The sequence below is a fragment of the Crocodylus porosus genome, unplaced genomic scaffold, assembly GCF_001723895.1.
Source record: "Crocodylus porosus isolate Cpor-Errol unplaced genomic scaffold, CroPor_comp1, whole genome shotgun sequence".
NCBI classification, from domain to species: domain Eukaryota; kingdom Metazoa; phylum Chordata; order Crocodylia; family Crocodylidae; genus Crocodylus; species Crocodylus porosus.
The window spans coordinates 834,895-855,452 of record NW_017728893.1 but is presented as its reverse complement, the minus strand read 5'-3'; the positions used below and the strand labels follow the sequence as shown (position 1 = coordinate 855,452).

General features: G+C 55.2%; 2 protein-coding genes across 2 annotated transcripts in view; one reads left to right on the top strand and one right to left on the bottom strand.

The window, feature by feature from the left end:
* Positions 1 to 3,019: 3,019 nt before the first annotated feature.
* Positions 3,020 to 10,496, top strand: SH2D2A (SH2 domain containing 2A). The gene is made up of 9 exons (XM_019555725.1): positions 3,020 to 3,191; positions 4,997 to 5,172; positions 5,445 to 5,611; positions 5,969 to 6,058; positions 6,233 to 6,398; positions 6,848 to 6,985; positions 7,063 to 7,515; positions 7,734 to 7,901; positions 8,561 to 10,496. Exons 1-8 carry the CDS (start codon positions 3,158 to 3,160, stop codon positions 7,899 to 7,901), a joined length of 1,392 nt encoding a protein of 463 aa, XP_019411270.1. The 5' UTR covers positions 3,020 to 3,157; the 3' UTR covers positions 8,561 to 10,496.
* Positions 9,502 to 20,558, bottom strand: part of PRCC (papillary renal cell carcinoma (translocation-associated)) — an 11,377-nt gene continuing 320 nt past the window's right edge. The window contains exons 2-8 of the mRNA XM_019555282.1: positions 20,457 to 20,554; positions 16,375 to 16,422; positions 14,916 to 15,500; positions 13,238 to 13,333; positions 12,248 to 12,391; positions 11,837 to 11,902; positions 9,502 to 11,241 (exon numbers count right to left, since the gene is read on the bottom strand). Coding sequence (XP_019410827.1) covers positions 11,155 to 11,241; positions 11,837 to 11,902; positions 12,248 to 12,391; positions 13,238 to 13,333; positions 14,916 to 15,500; positions 16,375 to 16,422; positions 20,457 to 20,554 — 1,124 coding nt within the window. The 3' untranslated portion in view covers positions 9,502 to 11,154. The remainder of the gene's footprint in view (positions 11,242 to 11,836; positions 11,903 to 12,247; positions 12,392 to 13,237; positions 13,334 to 14,915; positions 15,501 to 16,374; positions 16,423 to 20,456; positions 20,555 to 20,558) is intronic.

The window sequence follows — 20,558 nt, the reverse complement described above, 5'->3', positions numbered from 1 at the left end:
CCGCCCTGGCGGGGGGTGCAAACAGGAAACCGGCTCCACAAGCCGAACTATTAACGTGCTGTCCGGCGCTTGCAGGGGAGGTGCCCGGCTCTGCTCCCCTGCAGGGAGGCGGGGTACACCCCTGCCCCTGGGGGGGTGCAGAGGGCGAGGTCCCAGGAGACGTGCAGCCCCTGCACCCACCACTCGGGCTCGTGGCATCACACTGTGCAGCACTCAAGTGGCCAGGCCTTATTCCCAGGGCCGGGCGGGGCTGCAAGGGAGAGAGGAGCCTCCACTGTGTGGGGGATCTGGGTGCCAAAATGACCTGGTTTTACCTCTTTTCTGCCCCCCAGTCACTCTCCACTCAGCCCCATGGTCTCTGCATAGCAAACTGGCTGGTGCCAGTGGGATCTCTTGCTCCCTGCCTGGGCAGCCTGGAAAAGTCTCCCCAAAAAGCAAGGAGCAGGGATCAAACTGGATGAAGACGGCTCCGTTCCCCACACTGCCAGGGCCTGGAGAGCATGCCCAGCCCCAGGGAAGCCCAGCTCAGAAAGGACTGCAAACAGCTGCTGGGAGCATTTTTTGTAATGGGTATGTGGGTTTTAAATGTGGTTTAAAGTATGTGAAGAAAAGGTTTTGCTAGATGATGTGTGAATACATATAACTATATATAACTATATATATATATTTCAAATATATGACACGAAGCAGTGGGGAGGTGCAGCCACACATCAGGGTAGGCTGACGATCCAGGCAGACCTAGACAGATTAGTTAGGTGGGCAGACCGGATCCAGATGCTGTTCAACACTGAGGAGTGAAAAGTGCTCCATCTAGGAAGGAAAAATCCCCCACAAACTTCCAGGCTCAGTGGTGCTCCATGTCTAAAGGCACCTGGGGGTCATAATAGCCCATAACATGAATATGAGCCACCAGCGTGATGCTCCAGTTAGCAGAGCAAATAATACTCTGGCGTGCATCAGCCAACGCCTCTCAAGAAAAGCTAAGGAAGTTACGCTCCCGCTCTGCTCAGCATTGGTGAGGCTACAGCTGGAGAACTGCGTCCAGTTCTGGGTGCTGCACTTCAAGAAGGAGGTGGAAAAGCTTGAGCGAGTCCAGAGAAGAGCCACTCAGATGATTAGAGGCCTGATGAGCAAGCCATGCGAGGAGAGGCTGACGGATACAGGACTGGTCAGCCTAGAAAAGACAAGACTTTGTGGGGATTTGGTGGCAGCTTGCAAATATATCAGGCGAGAGCATCAGGGGCTAGGCAAACAACTATTCACCAAAATGCCCGAGGGGAAAACCAGGAGCAACGGTCATAAACTTCTAGAAGATGGTTTCAGGCTGGATATAAGGAAAAGCTTCCTCATGGTTCGTGTGATCAGACTCTGGAACAGACACCCAGTGCGGGTGCTGCAGGCACCTACCCTGGAGATATTCAGAAGGAGACTGGACACACACCTTGCTGGTCTTTTTTGACCCCAGCAGTCTTTCCTGCCCAGAGCTGGGGGCTGGACCTGATGATGCCACAAGGTCCCTTCAGGCCCTAAACTTCTGTGAACCTGTGGGGGAAAAAAATTCCCAGCCCAGACATCAGCTCTGTCCTCCCTTTGCAGTTAGGGAGAGGAGTCCCAGGAGGTCCAGAGTGAACCCAGGTGTCCGGATGCCCTGTAACTAGAGCAGGACCTAGACCCCAGAAATCCTGGCTCGGTTGCCCACCTTAGCCAGGGAGCAGCCCAGGCTGGATCACACCCTGGCTCTCCCTGCCCCTGACTTTAGGCTCACACCCATGTAGCTGATCTTACAGAAGGGCACAACTAAGCAGTTAAGTGTGCAACACCTGGGATGTGTAGAGGGAGAGGGTGGTTTTACCAACCTGGCAGGGGACAGCTGCTTCTTCTCAGCCTTACATGACTTGGTGCACCCCCGCAAAAGCCTCCAATGCCAGGATCTCCACTACACAATTCCTGGTGATGGGGGGTTGCTCTTGGGCTCTCCCTCCAGCTTGCTCCTTCTGGCTCAGGGCAAGTGAGACCAGGGGGCAGCTGGACCCCAAAGTCTCTGGACTCAGGGCTTGCATGTAGGTACCTGTGATGGATATGGGAGCATCTGAAGCCCCAGGGAGGTAGGTGCTGGCTTGGTGGTAGTGCCGCACAGACTGGAACGATTGAGCTCTATTCAGTCAAACTTAATTCAGAAAGGGATTTGGCCTGGAAAAGAAAGTTTGTTAATGAAACCTCCTCCCCACAAAACAAACAGTGAATGGCACTGTAACGGCAGAGCCCCAGGCCTCCCCACCTGACGACTTGTCCCTTCCTGTTGCCACTCCAGCCCTGGGCAAACCCGGCTTGGTGAGCTTTCACTGGAGTGCTGAGCTGTGCTGAGCCCTAGGAAACCCGGGCTGGTCTGTGAGATCTGGCCCCTTCCCTGTGTCCCCAGGAAACCTGCTGAGGTTGGAAGTCCCAAGCCCTTTGCATCTCGCAGCCCTGCTCTGTGCCCATGGCCTGTCCCGCTGCAGCTTGTCTGACTTTATTACCTGTCTCTACCTGCTAGGCACCATGTCCCTCTAGTCCAGAAGACACCCAGGCCTGTGCCCCTACCTCCTGCTCCAGCACCATATGATGGCAAGGGGGTATACCCCCCACCCAAGAGCAGAGAGTCCCTACTTCAGTGGGATCACAGCTGGCTCCAAGGTGCTAAGATGCCCCTGCCCATTTCACCCCTGGATGCACCAAAGCCTGGTGACACAAGTGATGTGACCAACAGCATGCAAGGAGGCAGTGGCAGAGCTCTCATGCAGGGATCCAGCTTCTGCACTGCTGTGGAAGCCCCTGATCTGGGGGGGTCTGGTCATTGCACCCCCCCACCCCGAGCAGCCTGATGCCAGCAAGACCCAGGCCCCTTCAGCTGCCCCTCATACCCATGCATGGGGGGGCCACCCCAACCTGGCTGAGCCGGTCCCAACTCAGCCACCTGCCCCAGATAGGGGCGGGGAGCGTTCCTCCGCTGCGGGCTGCTTTTCCATGACGTCGTGCTCCCCTGCTCACCCGTGCCTTGCGGCTTTGCTCGCCACTTCCTGCTCTTCGAGCTTCCTGCCAGGCTGGGGCACACTCAGCGCCAGGCCGGGGAGGGGGCCACAGGCTTGGCATTGCCCGCCTGGCCGGCTTGGGTGCAGGCATGGACTTCGCCGTTCAGCCAGGGCCTGGCAGAGGTAGGAGCAGCTTGGGCGGGGGGTGGCTCTGGGGGCAGCCAGGGCTGCTTGCAAGGTGCTTGGAGTAGACTCCTCAAATCCTACAGCTTCCTAGGCCTGGCGGGGCGGGTAGAGGGCTGCTGGGTGCCCCCTCCCAGCTGGCAGGACCACTCCAGCATTGCCAGGAGAGTGGGAGGGAGCCCAGGCCTGTTACAGAGCTGGCCCCGGGAGGGATCCAGCTGTTGAGGGGGGCAATACACACCCCTGCCTGGAAGGGCTTGGGCTGAGACCTACCTCACTCGTTACATGTCAGCCCTGCAATGGGTCAGGCTCTGCCCCTGGGCTCAGAGACCAGATCGTGGGCGTCGGCAGGGATCAGACGGCAGGGTCGGGAGCTCGGTTGTGCTCCATTGTTTTGGCTTTGCACAAAACAGACCCCAAAGGGTGGCACGGGCAGAGTGCCAGGGCACCCGTGTCTCAACAGGTTCATTTTCCAAGCATCGTTAATGATGCTTCCTGTCCCGTCTCACTTCTCAAACCGTTCAACCTCCCCTCAAATCTCCACCTGGGTCTCGTTGCACCAGGATGACTGTTTTTCTGGTGTCAGGCGCTGCACGTTATCACACAGCCTTTTCCCCATGTCCTGGGGAGGGGTTGAAGAGGCATTGCCCCAGCTCCCAGGCCCCATCCCTGCACTCCCACTCCCTAGCCCACCAGCCCAGCCAGGGCAGCTGAAACTTTCTCAGCACAGGCGAAGGATCTGGGGCACCAACCAGCACAGGAAGTTTATCTACTCGCCGCCAAAACCTGGGCCCCGGCCTGGTTGCATCAGGCAGTCTCCGCTCTGGGCCCACTCTGGGGCGGTGCTGAGTGTGCTGCAAGCAAACCCCAGGGTGAAGATGCAACTGTTCCCCCGGGGAAGACTCTTTCCAGCCCTCCTGGCTTGTATGGGGAAACAGCTGCCCTTGGAGGCTGGCTGTTCACTGGGGATCCCATCGCTTCCCTCAGCAGCGCGTGAAACCCGTGCGAGGGCTGAAAGGCGTCTCCAGGCCTTTGAGCCTTCCAGGTTGAGCTTTTGGGACTGTCCCCTTTGAGATGAAGGACAGAGTTTGGGGAAGGGGAAATGAGCTGCGAGTCACCCCCATGCTCAAGGCTCTCCCCGCAAGCACAACAGTTCCCAGGCCTCAGTTTCGCCATTGCCAAGTGCCTGGAGGACAGGTCAGGAAGGAGAAATGTCAAGCTCATGCGCAGGAGCCAGCAGCCCTCGGGCTCAAGTATTGGGACATGGTGGAAGATTTCCCCGGGAGCGCCCCGATTGCAACCAAAGCCCATTGCTTTTACACCCCCGAACCCCGCATCAGGGCCCTGGGGCAGCCTGCGACGCAGCTGCAGCCTGTTCTCTGCCCCTGCCAACGCCCAGCTGCATTCCCCAGCGTCTTATCAGCCTCACTGTGCTGCCCTGGACCCCCGCCAGCGCCTCTGCATCCACTCTCCAGCCCAAATCTGGGCACCATGCTCCTGCCACATGGCTGGGGAGAGCCAGCCCCCTCCACACACACACATCCACCCACATACACACTTGTGCATGCCCCTGGCACAGTCACCATTGCTGCAGCCGCCTTGTTGGCTCGTGTCCAGGCAGCCCCGGATCCTGCTCCCTACCACCCCGAGACCACTTCGCAGGTCCCGAGCTCCTTATGGGATCTCATCTCCCGTGCCCACCCCCTCCCTGGGGGCTTCCCCTGCTTCTGCTGCTGAAGGGAGGGTGGGAGCCAGGGCAGGGTGTTGAGGCAGGGCCTGATCCTGCATCTCGTCACCCTGTGCAGGAGCTGATGGCCTGGAGCCCCCGGAGCCCCTGCTCTTCAGTACCTTCCATCCCCTTGGCCTGGGCAGATCTGAGGGCTCAGCCCCAGCCCTGGAGGGACATAGGGAGGCCTTGGCCGGGTCCCAGCAGGGACAGCTGCACCCCAGCTCCCAGAGGGAACAAGCCCCTTCCAGCCAGGTAGGCGTTGGGAGGCGCGGGCCGGGGAGGGCAGGGCTGTGCAGGGCTTGAACGGGGTCAGTGTGCGGTGTTGGCACCCTGTCTGTCTGCCAGCTATAGGTAGCTAACAGCCACGCTGCGGGACCAGGGCAATTCTATCTGCCCTTCCCTAACCCTATCGCTAAACCTAACCCTTGCCCTGCAGCTACGGTGGGCAGTCCCCCATGCCCGGAGTGGGTTGCAGCTGCTCATCCTCATGCAGGGCTCTTTTGTTCTCCCTCCTTCCCCCGCAGACCCCTTCTGCCTCAGCTGCCAGGCTACCCTGGCTGGTCCCAGGCTCCGACGAAGCTGTGGCTGCGCTCCGGGCCAGCACCCAGGCTTGGTTCGAGCAGACACAGGCAAGCGGGGTCCTCCCCGATGGCCAACGCCCCGACTGGTTCCACGGCTTCCTCAGCAGGAGGTGAGGGGCAGGGGGTGCTGGGGTCGCCCCGGGAATAGCATTCCCCAGACTGTCAGGGTCCTGCACCCCCGTGGGAATACAGCGGCAGGGCAGGAGGAGCAGCAGGGCCCAGCGGTAGAGCAGAAGGGAAGGGGAGCCCTTAGCTGCCCTGGGGACTGGAGCAGAAACCATGGGAGCCAGGATGCCTGGGTTCCTCCCAGTCCTGGGGAGGGAGCGTTGTTGGGTGGGCAAAGCCAGGACACCGGGGGTTTTTGCCCTGTTCTCAAGCTGGGCTTGACTTGAGATGCCCTCAGCTCTGCTTTGGGCCAAGCACCGGGTGCCCCAGGCTCCCACGTGTCCTTCTCCCCCTCCGCGCAGGGAGTCCGAGCAGCTGCTGCAGGACAAGCCGCTGGGCTGCTACCTTATCCGCTTCAGCGAGAGCACAGTTGGCTTCGTGCTGTCCTACAGGTAAGCACCCGGCTGTCCCCAGCATCTTCCCCCGATTGCCCCGGCTGGGATGGGAGCCCTGGGTGAGGGCCCCCGGAGGAGGATCGAGAGACACTCATCGCCCTGGCCCAGCCAGGCTCTCACCTGTCACCCCCAGCCCAGCCAGGCTCTCAGGGGCTGCCTTGGTTTCCCCAGGGGCTGGGATCGCTGCCGGCACTACATCCTGGACCAGCTGGAGGACGGGCACTATGTGATCCTGGGGGAGGATAGTGCTCACGCCAGGCTGCAAGAGCTGCTACAGCACTACACCTCGGCCCCCATCCACCCCTACTACGAGCTCCTCACTGTGCCCTGTGCCTGGGTAAGAGGAGCCCTGCCATGCTGTCTCCACCTGCCCTGACACGTCTGGACTGCCAGGGCAGCAGTGGGGGCTTGTCTCTGTCATGTGTGTCATGAGCCTTGTAGCGTCACTGGGGATTCTCCAGCCCGCACAAAAGGGGCATGGGCAGCAGAGACAGGATCAAAATTGCAGGCAGGGGCAGAAATAGCCCCATTACCCTTCCCTAAACTACAACATGGCAGAATTGCACCCCTGTTATAGAGGACATGACCCCAAGCTGGGAGCGGGGAGGGCAAAGATGAGGAAAAAACCCAGGCGCCCTGGCTCTTACAGTCACTCCCTGCCCAACGCTGGGGGGAGTAGACCCCACGTGTCCTGATGCCCAGGCCTGTGCTTTGGACCCACGCACTTCCCTTTGCAGCAGTGCTGTTGCTCAGCTCTCCCCTCTCCTCCCCCAAACTTTACTGCAGAATGACAAGGACCCAGTGGGCACCAGGATCCCGGCAGGGGCCGAGGCAGCGATGCTCCCCCATGCTGCGTTGAGCCCAGCGTATAGCGTCGTGCACAAGCAGCGCCAAGCCACTGGCCAGGGCTGCTCCTCGCCAGAGGTGAGATAGGACTCGATATGGGACAAGCACGGTTCTGCTTCTCCGGCCCCAGACTCATTGCATCTTTGCTCCCCCAGGCTGCCTGTCCCGGCCCCCTGCTCCCTGCCAAGGCTACTCGGGTCCCCAGCAGCCCCTGGACGGACACAGCACCCCCCACCTCTCCCTCTGCCCCTGAGGCCAAGTACCAGCAGCTGCTGCGCTTCCACACCTATGCCGAGCCCCGCGAGGGGCCCGTGGCCCCTGAGCGCCGCATCTACCACGAGCCCGACGAGCCCATCCCCTTCTATGCCGTGGGCCGGGGGTCGCCACGGGACCTCAGCCCTGAGAACATCTACTCCGAGGTGGACGTTGCGCAGGAAGTCCAGCTCGCGATCTCCACGCTGCCCCCTGGCCTCAGCCAGGCCCGGATGCTCTCCATGCCCCACCGGCTTCACCGCAGCGTGTCCAGCCAGGGCTCCAGGCGCCGTTGGCTGCCGGCAGCTCCCAGCAGGGACAGGGGCTCCTCGAGGCCATCTAGCCCAGTGCTGCAGGTGCGTTCCAGGGGGGCAGGAGATGCTCTTCAAACCTGGGCAAGTTGCTCCCCCTGAGAAGGGACTGCTAGTACCTGGGGCCTAGCTCCTCTGGAAATGAGAAGCCCCTACCTGCCATCACCAGAGCAGGGACAGATCCCTTCTGACCCCTGCCAGGAGCTGGGCAAAGGCACAGGGTACAACCAGCCTCCATTGTGTGCCCTATCTGTCCCCTCCAGATGCTGCCACCCCCCCAGCTGGAGTTTGACGACCCCATCTATAGCAAGAAGGTGCCTGCCTGGAGTAGCACGATGCATGCCACCGGGCAGGAAGGGCTGGAGAACATTTACGAGCTGCTTCCAGGAGATAGACCTCTGTCCCCAGGAACGGGAGGCTGTAAGGCCTAGGTAGGGGCTGTGGACCTACCTGCATCCAACCCACCCACCCCCCTTTGGGGCCTGTGCCATGGATGATCCCTTTGTCTGGGAAAGGGCTCAGAAGAACCAGCCCCAGCCTGTGCCCTGAGGCAGCCCTGCCCATGATGGCTCTCCCCAGCACTGCTGCTCCCAGCTCCTGAGAGAGGCAGGGTGGGGAAGGAACAGGTTTGATCAGTCAAGAGCAGGGGCGGGGATGCCCAGTTGCCCGTGTCACACCACAGCCTGTAGGATGATCTGAGCTCCTGGGCTGAATCTTCCAGGGGCTTGGGATGCAATTCTGCAGCTCTTAAAAGGCCCTAGCCTCTGGTTTGTATTTAACAGGACAGGACTAGCACCAATCTCCACCCGACACAGCTCAGACGCTGCTAGGGACAGACAACAAAAGTGGCAGGTGGGAGAGAGGTTTCTTCCCCCTGCCCCTAGCTACAGTCCCTCTCACCCAGGCTGCTGGGTTTTCTCCCATCTAGATACAGGTGGCTTGTGTGACCCCAAGCACCTGCTACCAGCCCACTTCCTGCAACCCCAAGTACAGTCACAGTAGTCATGGCCGGCAGCAAAGCAGCTGATTCGGGGGTTGGAAGGGAATCACAAATGTACGAGGTTTAATTTGTTGCTTTGACTTTTTCCAGGCCCTACCTACCACCAGCCCCAGACAGCTGGATCATACCCAGCACCCTGGGTGGAGTCGCTCCTGAGTGGCTGCCATGTCAGGGCTCGATGGCTCCATCAATGCTGCTCTCCAGTGCCTCGGCTCACATGCAAGAGCAGCTTGGTACCCTACACAACCCCCCACCATCAGCAGCCAGGGACAGGGGAAGTGTCATCTTCATCGCACAACAGGCTGCGATGGGACTGGCTTTGCACAAGGGGGACCGGAACTGGTTACCAGCACCCTACAGCCTGTTCAGATCAGAGCTGCCCTCCCAAACATGGAGAAGGGTGCAAGGGAAACCTGCCAAGGCCAGAGACCCCTCTGAACTCCCCCCCGCCCCACACCCACGGACCAGCCACTGCTCCTGTCACCGTCCTTCGACTCAGCCCCACAGGGAGAAGCAATCTGACCCATTCAGGGCCAGCCCAGCTGCAGGGAAGTGTTGCCTGTTCCTTCCCAGGGCTGCATGCCACAGCAGTGGCCAAAAAACAGCCAGGCAGGGACTGGCACTTTGAGAGGCATCCGTACCTTAAACTGAGCTGCAGGCTCCCCAGATCTGAGGGGGGAACACTGCAGCTCCCAGCATTTGCTGGGAGATGTCTCCAGCTATTTAGAGACCATCAAGACTCATAGCACAAGAGACTTTGTGCCCAGCGTGAAGCTGTTCCTAGTCCTTCAGTGCACGGGGCCCGATTCCCAATTACCTCAAGGCTCCTTTTTTTTTTTTTTTTTTTTACCATTCCGTTAGCATAAAAGGGCTTGGACATGGGTAGAAATTAGGTGCCCCCTCCTGTGTCCCCAAAGTACAGTGTAAATGGGTCACTGGTATATTACCGCTGCTAACATCTGTAATCCCAGGGAAGCTATCGGAAGCCTAAAACTGTCTGGACAATCACTTGCCGGCACCAACACGGGTGGTCTGGTTCATTTAAAAGTTTTATTCCTTTATCAAATCTCTTTCCAGAGGATTTCGCTGTACATATATGAATAAATTACTCAACAGTAACTTTATTCAGGTCATTAGAATACTCAAAACAGGGCTCTGCAAGTTACTAAAACGTCCAGGGAGCTAAACTAGAAATCAGATTTTAAAAGACCCTAAGACTTCATTCACCAGGTACTTTCCCCCCTACTCCTTTAATACAGGGAACAAGGGAGCAAAGAAAAGACTCTTTGGGAGTTTTCCAGGCTGGAATCACTAAGATTAGCTGTTTTAATTGCAGTTACAACCAATAAAACCTTAGTGTCAGGAATGTCTGTTAAATAACGGGACTAGCGCCCTCCTTGTTTCAGCATTGTACAGGGATAGAAGAACAAAAAGGGAAAAAAAAAGCAATATGGGGAAGCCACCAAAATTTGGCTGAAGACACAAAGATGCAGAATGCTGGCCTGTGCGATGGTTACAGGTGTGCCAGCCTCCATGCCAGTGCTGCGGGGAGTCCATCGCACTCAACGAAACAAAGAGATTCTTGTTTGCAAAGTGTTTGCCAACCACATTTGAAGTCTAGATGCCATCTCCTGATTCCAGACAGGTGGGTGGGCGCTAAGACAGAAACCAAATGCGAGACTTCAGCAGGAAGTAGAAGTGAGAGAGACTGGCCGATAGGCACAGAGAGATAAACAGCAGGCAGCATCTACCTAGGTTTGATTACAGGAAATACTGCTGACTGCCTCAGTGAACTGAGTTCACTGCCAGCTATAACGCACCATGTGACCGGAAATACTTGAATTCAACTAGTATTTAGAGCAGATTTTTTTTTCCTTTTACAGCATTGTGGGCTGTGGTTCGAAGGGGCGGGGACGGAGAAAAACAGACACAACATTCAGCAGCTTTTGTGCTGGTAGAGGAAAAAAAACAAAAACGTTCAGGTCTCCTGCATAATCCATGCACGGGGAGATTTTTTGCATGGTTTCCAAACAAATTCAATACCGCTTTGCTAGCCAGCAGCCCCTGGAAAACAAGTAGTCGTTTCCCCTCAGGGTAAGTTGCCAGCAGAGGTGGCTAGGAAAGCAAACACAAAAGATCAGCCACATCTGGAAACTGCCAACATCACTAGCACATGAGGAGCTGTGTATCCACTCAGGTACAGAGAAAAAAAGGGGGGGGGGGGACACACTTGAAAGGCTCTTTCAATGCAAACCCCCTCCCGCTGCCTTTCGGAACGGAGCGACGGTGGAGTCTGAAACAGATGGAGGCTCTGCCTACAGTTCTGGCAGCAACTTGGAAGAGAGAAAGACGGAGGTCTGTGTACCTACAGGGCGAGAGCTCCCAACCTGGCACCAGCGGTGTTCTCTCCGGATGGGCCAGCAACTCTTTGCGACGGCATCCCTAGCTGCACGGACCAGACGTGATCGGAACCTTCTACACCATTGTTCAAAATAAAAAGAGCAGAGCGTTGGGTTACAGACACGGCTCACACTAAACCCTGCTCCTGGTGGCCAGGGGAGTGCTGTATCCTCTCACCCACGGAGTAGACAGGGTTCTGTCCAGGGGCCTCGTCACTTCCCGGGGGGCCGGGAGGGATCTGACGCAGCAGGTCACCTGGGCTACTACCCCCAGGGGAAGAGGTGCTAAAATCCGTATTTGGCCTGGGTCTGGCGCCGGCTGAGTTTGTTTTCGGACCACGTGTTTTTCAATTCCAGTTCTCGCTCCTTCGCCTGGGGAAGGAGGGGAGGGTTAAATTAGAACCACTGGCTGCTTGCTTCAATAAGCGTTCCGGCTTTCCCTAGCCCCCGGCCAGCAAGGACTTGAGAACGGTTGTGACCAGCAGCCAGGAGACGGGCATATTTCATAAGTCTTGACAGAGATGCTCATGGGGACATGCAGTCTCCTTTGGGGTGGAGCCTCAGCAGCTATTTAACAGCTGCACAGAAACATATTTAAGATAGGACACAGAATTGCCTTGTAGCCAAATGAAACCTGGAAATGAGAACAGCTGAGCTGGACACCGCCGGGAGCCCCTGATCACAAAAGAAGGGCCAGAGAGGTGGTGGAATCTCCATCCGTGGAGGTTTTTAAGACCCAGCTAGACAAAGCCTTGGCTAGGATGATGTAGTTGGGACTGGTCCTGCTTTGAGCAGGGGATTGGACTGGAAGGGACCTCAGGAGGTCACAATTAACCCTCGTTTTCAATGATTCTCACTTCACCCCTGTGCTGAGCAAGAGCTGCTGGGCCCAGGCATTGACCTGCCTACTCCCAGTATGGACATACATCTGCCCTGGATAGCTCCATGCCAACAGCAGGCAGCTCACCTGGTGAATCAGGTACGTGATCTGGTGCTTTCTCCTCTGCTGCCCAGTGGGCTGGTCTCCTTTTTTCTGCGGACAAAAGAAAAACGACTATCAGTGCCCAGACCAGAGCCGCCTGCTGCTGCTGCTTGGAGAACCTGCCCCTTCCCCTGGCCAGTGGGTAGAACACTAGGCCCTGGCGCTGATTTAAAGGGATCTGGATTTGGCTCCATATCTCCCTTGGTAGCAATTCAGTGCTCCAGTGGATTTTATGCTAAACCCCAGGGTGAGACGGAAGGAGTTATCTCTGTTGTACACACAGGAACAGAGATGCAGGGTACAGGAAAGGACTTGCCCAATGCCCGTAACCAAGCTGAAAACTGGATGCAGGTCTCCTGTCTCCCAGCCCAGAGGGCTGCCCCTTCCCACCCGTACCTTGCTGAAAGACTTCATGGTCTTCTCCTCCGTTAAGGATTTGGTCAACCACTGCTGGGCGCCGCTCAGCTGATCATCTCCTTTGATGTCCACAAAATTGATCTCTTCCCTCCCTCGGTTCCGCTTGCCTTGGAGACGCTTGAACTGAGAGAAGAATCAACATGGATCAACACTATCTCCTGGTTCACTAAGTGAAGGACCAGACCCAAGCTGTATTCTCATGCCTGCTACTAATTTGCTGCATGAACTGGGCATTTCTCAGTCTCTGGTATGTTTCCTCATCTGGCTTCCACTTCCTGTCAGAGACACTTAGCTCTCCCTGGGGTTTGGTGCTTTTCTCTGGTCTTCACAGTAAAACTCTGCAGGGGCAACCTCAGGGTGGGGAATCCAGCCTTGCTCCCCTAAGCAATCACGAAATGCAGAGATCAGGATGAGTGCAACTGATTGGTGTGCTCTGTGTAACCAGCCCTGCTGCACTAAACATCCTTCCAAAGAAATCAAAGCCACCTCCTCTGCTGGGCTGGACAGCAAGGCTCTATAGCCATCAGCAGAACCCTAGTGATTTACAGCAGTTGAGAATCCAGCCCAGATTTGGTCTGCTCCCTAGCACAGAGGTATTTATGTAGATGGAGTGAATGGTGAAGAATTGGCAGTTCATGGAGCCCCTGACTTCTTACTTGGCTGCACTGCTGACTTGGAAGCATTTCACCGCTGCGTTTGTCAGGCACCCATCACCACGAAAAGTAAGAATCTTTCCTGAATGGTGGGTTTCTCACGTGGACCGCAAGCCCTTAACAGGAGAAGCGGGCAGCCATGGGGATCAGACACTGCCCGCAGTGGGCTGCTAGACCTGACAAAACAACGGGCTGAGCCAGCACAGCAGGTAAGGAAGCCCTGAGTGTGGGTGCTAGTATGGCAGGCTGCCAAGCCCAGCCCATGCTCCTGCAGCCCCATGGCATCCCCAGGGGAGAAGAGAGAGCAAACACCCACCGCTTCATCATCGATGAAGGAGGAGTCACTGCCAGCCTCTTGTGGCGGTCCCTGGGCCGGCTCCATCTCCTGGTAATAGCCACTGCTGTAGTAATCCTGCCAGGAAAGGAAAGGGGTTTGGCACCACAAGGCAGATGGATTCCTGTCCCAGCAACCAGACAAGACTCAGCACTAGAGCTCGAATAAGAGACTGAGAATAAGGTACCTTAGCATGCCACTTGCAGAACATAGGAGGGAGGAATAGGCTGCAATCAGACCTAGACAGGCTACAGGGGTGGGCGGAGGAGAATAGGATGGGATTCAACACCGACAAGTGCAAGGTGCTGCACCTGGGAAGGAACAACCAGTACCATACCTACAGGCTGGGGAACTCCCCTCTTGTCAGTACAGAGGCAGACAAGGATCCTGGAGTCATCATTGATGCCAAGATGAACATGGGCCAGCAGTGTGGGGATGCAGTCAGGAAGGCCAACCGCACCTTGTCATGCATCCACAGATGCATCTCGAGCAGGTCCAAGGAGGTGATCCTCCCCCTCTATGCAGCACTGGTCAGGCCGCAGCTGGAGTACTGCGTCCAGTTCTGGGCGCTGCACTTCAAGGGGGATGTGGACAACATGGAGAGGGTCCAGAGGAGGGCTACTCATATGATCCAGGGCAGCAGGGCAGGCCCTACGAGGAGAGCCTATGGGACCCGAACCTGTTCAGCCTCCACAAGAGAGAGGAAGAGGGGGGATCTAGTGGCCTGTTACAAACTAGTCAGAGGGGACCATCAGGCATTGGGGGAGTCCCTGTTCCCCCAAGCACTACCAGGAGCTACTAGGAATAATGGTCACAAGCTGACAGAGGGTAGATTCAAGCTAGACATCAGGAGGCGCTACTTCACGGTCAGGGTGGCTAGGATCTGGAACCAATTTCCAAGAGAAGTGGTGCTGGCTCCTACCTGGGTGTATTTAAGAGGAGGCTAGATGAACACCTTGCTGGGGTCGTTTGACCCCAGTACTCTTTCCTGCCATTGCAGGGGGTCAGACTCGATCATCTGCTCAGGTCCCTTCCGACCCTCAAACTATGAAACTAGGAGGGCCTCCTCCAGATGCCAACAAACCCCTTGTTCTCCCCTACCTGCCCCCTCCTCCTGTAAGGCCTGATCTATTCAGATCAACTCTCCTTGTGACTTTGGCAGCACAACTGGTGTGCGTAGCATTTTCCAGACATACTTGAGGACCTAAGGCTTCATTCAGGTTAGTCAGTGAGGTCCTGGCTGGGAATGCTGCTTTGTGTCTCCATGACCAAACCCAAGCCAATCCTGCAGATCTCCCATGCATGGAGATACTTTTCAATGCCTGATGCTGGTGTCCACCCTACTAGGGATGTCTTTCTGGAGTGGGAAGGCCTCTAGGAATGCCCTGAGGATCCTCAGCTCCACTGAAGATGTTAAAAACCTTTTCCTCCTGCACTTAGCCTCACATGGAAAGTGCAGGGGGGTGAAGGGCTAGTGCTGGGAGGGGAGACCCATGGGGAAGACAGAATGCTGCAGGAACAGAGCAGTACAGAGAGCTATTCCCAGCACCGAACAGATGTCCCAAGGCACAATTCAGTACAACTAAGTCATGGCTGCTCCAGCCATTAATCCGAGGCACCTAAATCCACGTCCACGCCTCCCCTCAAAATAGGCACCTACCTGGTAGTAAGCACCAGTAGCACTGGCATCACTGTAGCCAGGGAACTGATTGTACGACTGGTCGCCATACTCTTCACCAGGTTTGGATGCCCAGCTGTGCTGCGTGGAGCTTGAACCCACAGCTGTCTTGAATTCCAGAGGGGCATTTGCGGCAGCATCCTGGAACTGGGGCTCTGGTTCTGTGCCTGGGGGCGGGTCCTCCGTCACCACAGTGCCAGAGTACATGTATGCCTCCGTGCTGACCACGCTGGGCTCACTCTTGTCTGACAAGGAGAAGTAATTCTCGGGCTCCACCTCTTCGTCACTGTCATCTTCCTCCTGGGTGATCTGCTTGGTCACCTGCAGGGCAGCACTTTTGGCAGCTGCTTTGATAGCAGACGGCGAAGGGGTTGTGGCCACTGCTGGCTTGAACAGGGGTTTTGTCTTAGAGGAGGAGGTTGGGGCCCTGGCCGGTTTGGACTCAGGGGCATTCTCTGTTGCTTTCCGCGTGAAAGCATAGGGCAAAAGTACCCGATTTGTCTCTTTCACTGTGGAGTTCTTGGGCTGAGGAAGCAGAGCAGACAAACCGGAGCCCTCGCCGCGACCCTGGCAGTTCCAATTAGCAGAGGCGGGTCATAGAAGGGGAGATGAGAGAGGAGTGAGACAGCTTAACCCAACGCGCACCATCTCCCTTCATTCCCATTCCATCTAACCCTGTTTGGGGGCACCCCCAGTACTCAGTCCCAGTGCCTGCTGCCATGAGCGCGTGCTGCCGAAACTGAACATTACGGGCTGCCGCACGGAGGATGCCTTGCTCTGTGAATCACCTGCTGCTGTGAACTACCGCTGATCTCCCAATAGGGTTTTGTGGATCTGTTTGTTTGAAACTGCTGGAGGAACCAGCTCATCTGTGCAAGTTCACAGGATTTACCTAAACATTAAAAATAATGAAAGCCAGGGATCTTAAACCTGGCTTTCCAATGCCTTATCCATCACAGGTCACCCCTGCTGACAACAAGATGAGGCTCCTCTTTGGACTGCACTCAGGGATGGCTGGATTTTGAAGTCTGCTCTATTTGGATAATCAAGCCTCCAATGAGTTACTTCCATCTCATTGTTTTTAATGGGCACTAAAGCAAGTTCACAGATCTCAGGGACACAACTGCCTGCCAGTTACTCTGCTTGCTATAACAGATCAGTTTTCACTTGCAGTGAATTCAAGGCATCATGAAACTTGTGATAAGTCAAGTGACTGGCTAGTACCACCCCAACCAACTGCTGTGTAGCCTGAATGTGTCATACTTGTATGACCTACAAACAGGCTGTCTCCTCTAAGAGTTTTGGGTACACATAATTGCCCAGTGGTGCCCCTCGAATCACTACTAGAGATGGAGGGGTGCTAGGTCAAGGCCAAAATTATGACAATCAAGTGTTTTTACAGGTAGCATTAGCTTGACCATTGCATATTGTAAGTCATTACCTGAAGACTATTCTTCTTCTTTGCTGGTTCATCTTCCTCGGAATCTGACTGAGAAAGAAAAACTGACCTTAGCATAGCACTTGAGACTTGGAAGAGAGAGAGAAAGAAACCAGAGGAACAAATTCATCCGTTATCAATTTGGAAGAGGTTACCACAGGGCCAAGTTTAGAACAGGCCTGGCTTTACAGTCTGAGAGCTGGAGCTGCTGACAGGGAGGCTGTACAATTCAAATTCACTCTCCCAGTCTGGCAGATTTAGGTATTATCAGGTCAAGAAACACTGTTTTGTTAAAACCAGCCCTGGTTACTAGCAAAGCAGGTAAACAGACTGTCCACAATGGAAGCAGGACCGTGCTGCTGGCTACTATGTTTAGAGACAGTTGGAACTAGTGTGGTTGGGATACCGCCATATATAATGCATAATTAAGCTGTCAAAACTACAGCTATGCAAACAAATAAATCAGTGTTTGCATGTTAAATCTCCAAAGCTTAAGTTGAATATACTGTTCTTATCTGTCCAGATGTGGAACAAGACGGCATTAAATAAAGTTAAGCCTGGAATTCCAATGTTTAACTGGCATTTTAATGCTGCTATAAAGCAGGGGAGTGGGGTGGAGGGGCCAAAGCAGGAAGCAAAAAGCATAATTTAAAATTTAAGGGAGAACAATATTCAGGCAACAGATTCAAACTGTGCTTTATACCTCACAGCTCCATGTGGACATTGCAAACGGGTGAAAAAGGATGATGAGGGCAACAAGCCTTGCTGGGTGGTGCCTTTCAATGGCCTAAGCATGGAAGGGGAAGGTGCCAAACCTCAGGTGTGAGCATTTAGGCTGGGGATTAAGGAGGGGCTCTTCATAGCTGTGCAAAGCTCAGAACAGCTAAGTCCCAGTCCTGTTCCTGTCCTGCCACCGCACAGAGGTTTTAGCAGGCAGGAGACTCATGCCCAAAGTATTTCTACAGCCTTATGGTTTTACAGAGAGTAACACAAGCAGCAAATAGGAACTCAGCTAAAATAAAGGGAGTCTAGGGTTAAATCTCTATCTAATTTGTAACCTTTAAAAGTAGGAGAGAAGCTCAATCATGCATGAGGGGAAAAGCGATCCCAACGAGGAACAAGGTGGGTTGTCACAAAAGAAAAAGGATAGAGAACAACCATTAAGTGAGACCCATTTCTCACACTCTTCTTTTTCACTGACTCTTATTCCCCAGCATGAAAGTCTGTGATCATCTATAACAAACGTTTAAAGCTAATATATAGCATACACGGGGGGGAGGGGAATCAGCAAACATGAGAAGAAACAGACCCCCTTCATTTGCCATCACCTCATGATAGATTTCCAAAAACCTCCTTGTTAACCGCTGTAACTGTGCTGGTATGGGCTTTAATAACAAAATGCCTGTTTCAAAGCCAAACACTGAAGAAGGGAATAAGTGAATCGCGGGTGTGTGGAGATGGGACATGGCTAGACTGCCAGCAAGACTGATGGATCCATCACGCTGCCCAACGGATGTGGCAGGTAGAAATAAAGGGGCTTACGACATGGGATATAAAAAGACGGAGAATGGAGCCCTTGCAAAGTGAAACCATTTACTTCCCTGCTAAACTTTGCTCTAGTGAAGGGGTTCTCAATCCCCGGGCCACAGCAGGTCAGCTGCTGGTTGGCTACAGGACTGAAAGTGGCTGCAAACCAGCAAACCACGGCCCACCAGAGCCGGGTGGAAGCTGTGCTCCTTCCACAGGGCCTGCAGCAGCACACAGTTTGGGCCACTCCCAGCTCGGGGGATGAGGGTATCTTTACCCGTCTTCCAGCCAGAAATTCTGGCCACCATCTCCTGTGACTGCTGGGCCACAGCTTAATAACTCTGGAAACCCCTGCTCTAGTCTAAAGCATCCCTGCAGCAGGGACAGCGATCGGCACCATTCATGAGTGGAGGGAGCCGACCTGCTGTCCAGCTAGGCTCACCAGGAGCCAGCTCTGCTGTTTTGCAACAAGATATTTTTAGCTACACTGCTGTCATTCATTGGGCACCCTAGCAGAGGGGTCCTTGGTTCTGCAGCTCATTAGGCTGGGCCAGGCATCGCCACTCACCAGGCAGAAGAGTCTGTGCTCCACATGACCCTTGTACCTGTTCCAGCAAGGCGGATTTAAATCAACACCGCTACAGCTCTCCCGAGCCAGCTGACCAACTCCACCCCACGACTATTTACAACTTCATGCTTAGGGTCCGCCTCCTCAATACTCTCTTGCTAGCAAGCAGCTTCCTGGTCTCTCCAGACCCTGATGACTCCGTTCAAGAAACCGTAAGTCCTTCTGGTAAAACAGTGAGGCACCTTCTCCAAGAGAAGGTAACGCTGAACGAATGTGTAGCCTGAGGAGGGCAGGCTTCATCGTAACACGTTACCCTCCCAGCATGAGCTACCTACGCGTATGCCCTAGAATCAAAGATGCCGATCCCAGGGGTGCTGACTACACTGAATCCTAGAAAATGAGGGTGGGAAGGGACTTTGGGAGGTCACATCTAGTCCAACCCTCTGCTCAAAGCAGGACCAGCCCCAACTAGATCAACCCAGCCAAGGCTTTGTCTAGCCAGATCTTAAAAACCTCCAAGGATGGAGACTCCATCACCTCCCTGGGTAACCTGTCCTACTGTTTCACCATCCTCCTAGTTAGGAAGTTTTTCTTAACATCAAACTTAAACTTCCCCCTTCCCTAAGGCAGGGTAGAGATGCACGTTTATAGGCTAAGATATAAAGAGAGAGAATGAGCTTCCACAAACCCAGGTTTATTTCATGCAATGCTGCCTAAGGCTTCTCACACAGCATCCCCTCCCTGCGGGCTCCTTCCAAGGGAAAGCCGAGGTCCCTGCTGCTCTGCTCTATGAACCCCTGACACTTTCCATAAGAAAAGTCTTTTAACTCTATGCTTGCCCAGTATGATCCTGCTCCCTCAGGACTGTACAGCAATGCATGGCAGCCTGCCAGGATCAATGCCATTGTGCTCTCTAGAGCTGGGCCTCAAAAGTCAGGGGTGCTATTAAAAAACCTACACTTTACAGACAAGCTATTAGCTAACGGTGCTGGGGGTGAGCAAAACCTTGGAGCTCTGGGGGGGGGAATAGGCAGCCTAAGTGCATGGGGCAATTGGGCTAGAATGGGCAGTATATATGGATGGCATCTGGGCTAGGAGAAATAGGTGGGGTATGTACATGGGACACCTGGGCTAAGGTGCTGTATGTGGATAGGATACCAGGGCTAGGAGGAACAGGTGGTGCCTGTGCATAGCTCACCCGGGCTAGGAGCTATGCAAGTGTGGTATACGTGCATGGGACACTGGAACTACGAAGAATAGGTGGTATATGAAGGTGGGACACCTAGGATAGGAGGAACAGGGCAGTATATATGGATGGGGCACCTGGGTGAGGAGGAATGGGCGATATATGTGCATGGGACATGTGGGCTAGGAAGAACGGGTGGTGCGCGTGCATGGGACACCCAGGCTAGGAGGAATACTCTTCAGCCTAAGGAAGAGAGGGTGAGAGGGGACCTAGTAACAGCTTCCCGCTAGACTAGGGGAGGACATCAAGGGCTCAGTGAGCAACTGCTCACCAAGACACCCGAGGGGAAAACCAGCAGTAATGGCCACAAACTCCTGGAAGACCGACTCAGCCGCAACATTAGGAAAAACTACGTCACAACGAGGGTGTCCAGACAGTGGAATAAGCTCCCTCCAGGGGTGGTGCAGTCGCCTACCCTGGAAATCTTCAAGAGGCAGTCACCTTGCTGGGGTCACCTAACCCCATTATCTTTCCTACTCGGTGCAGGGGGCTAGACCCAATTAGCCACCAAGTCCCTTCTGGTCCCTGACAATCTACAAATCGGTGGTGTACAGACGGGAGGAACAGGCAGTGTACATGCATGGGGCATCAGGGCTAAGAGGATCGGGAGGTATATACGGACTGGACACCCGAGCGAGGAGGAGTAGGGCGGTATATATGGACGAGACACAAGGCTCTGTGCTTGCCCAGTGGTGTGCCTGCCCCGAACGCGCCCACGCCCCGATGCCCACGGCCCCCACTCACCTCTCCCCGGGGCAGCTCGGGCGCCGCGATGCGCACGGGCTCCCCGCGCTTCTTGGCTTTGGCGGGGCCCGGCTCGGCGGGGGGTGGCAGGGCGAGGCCGGG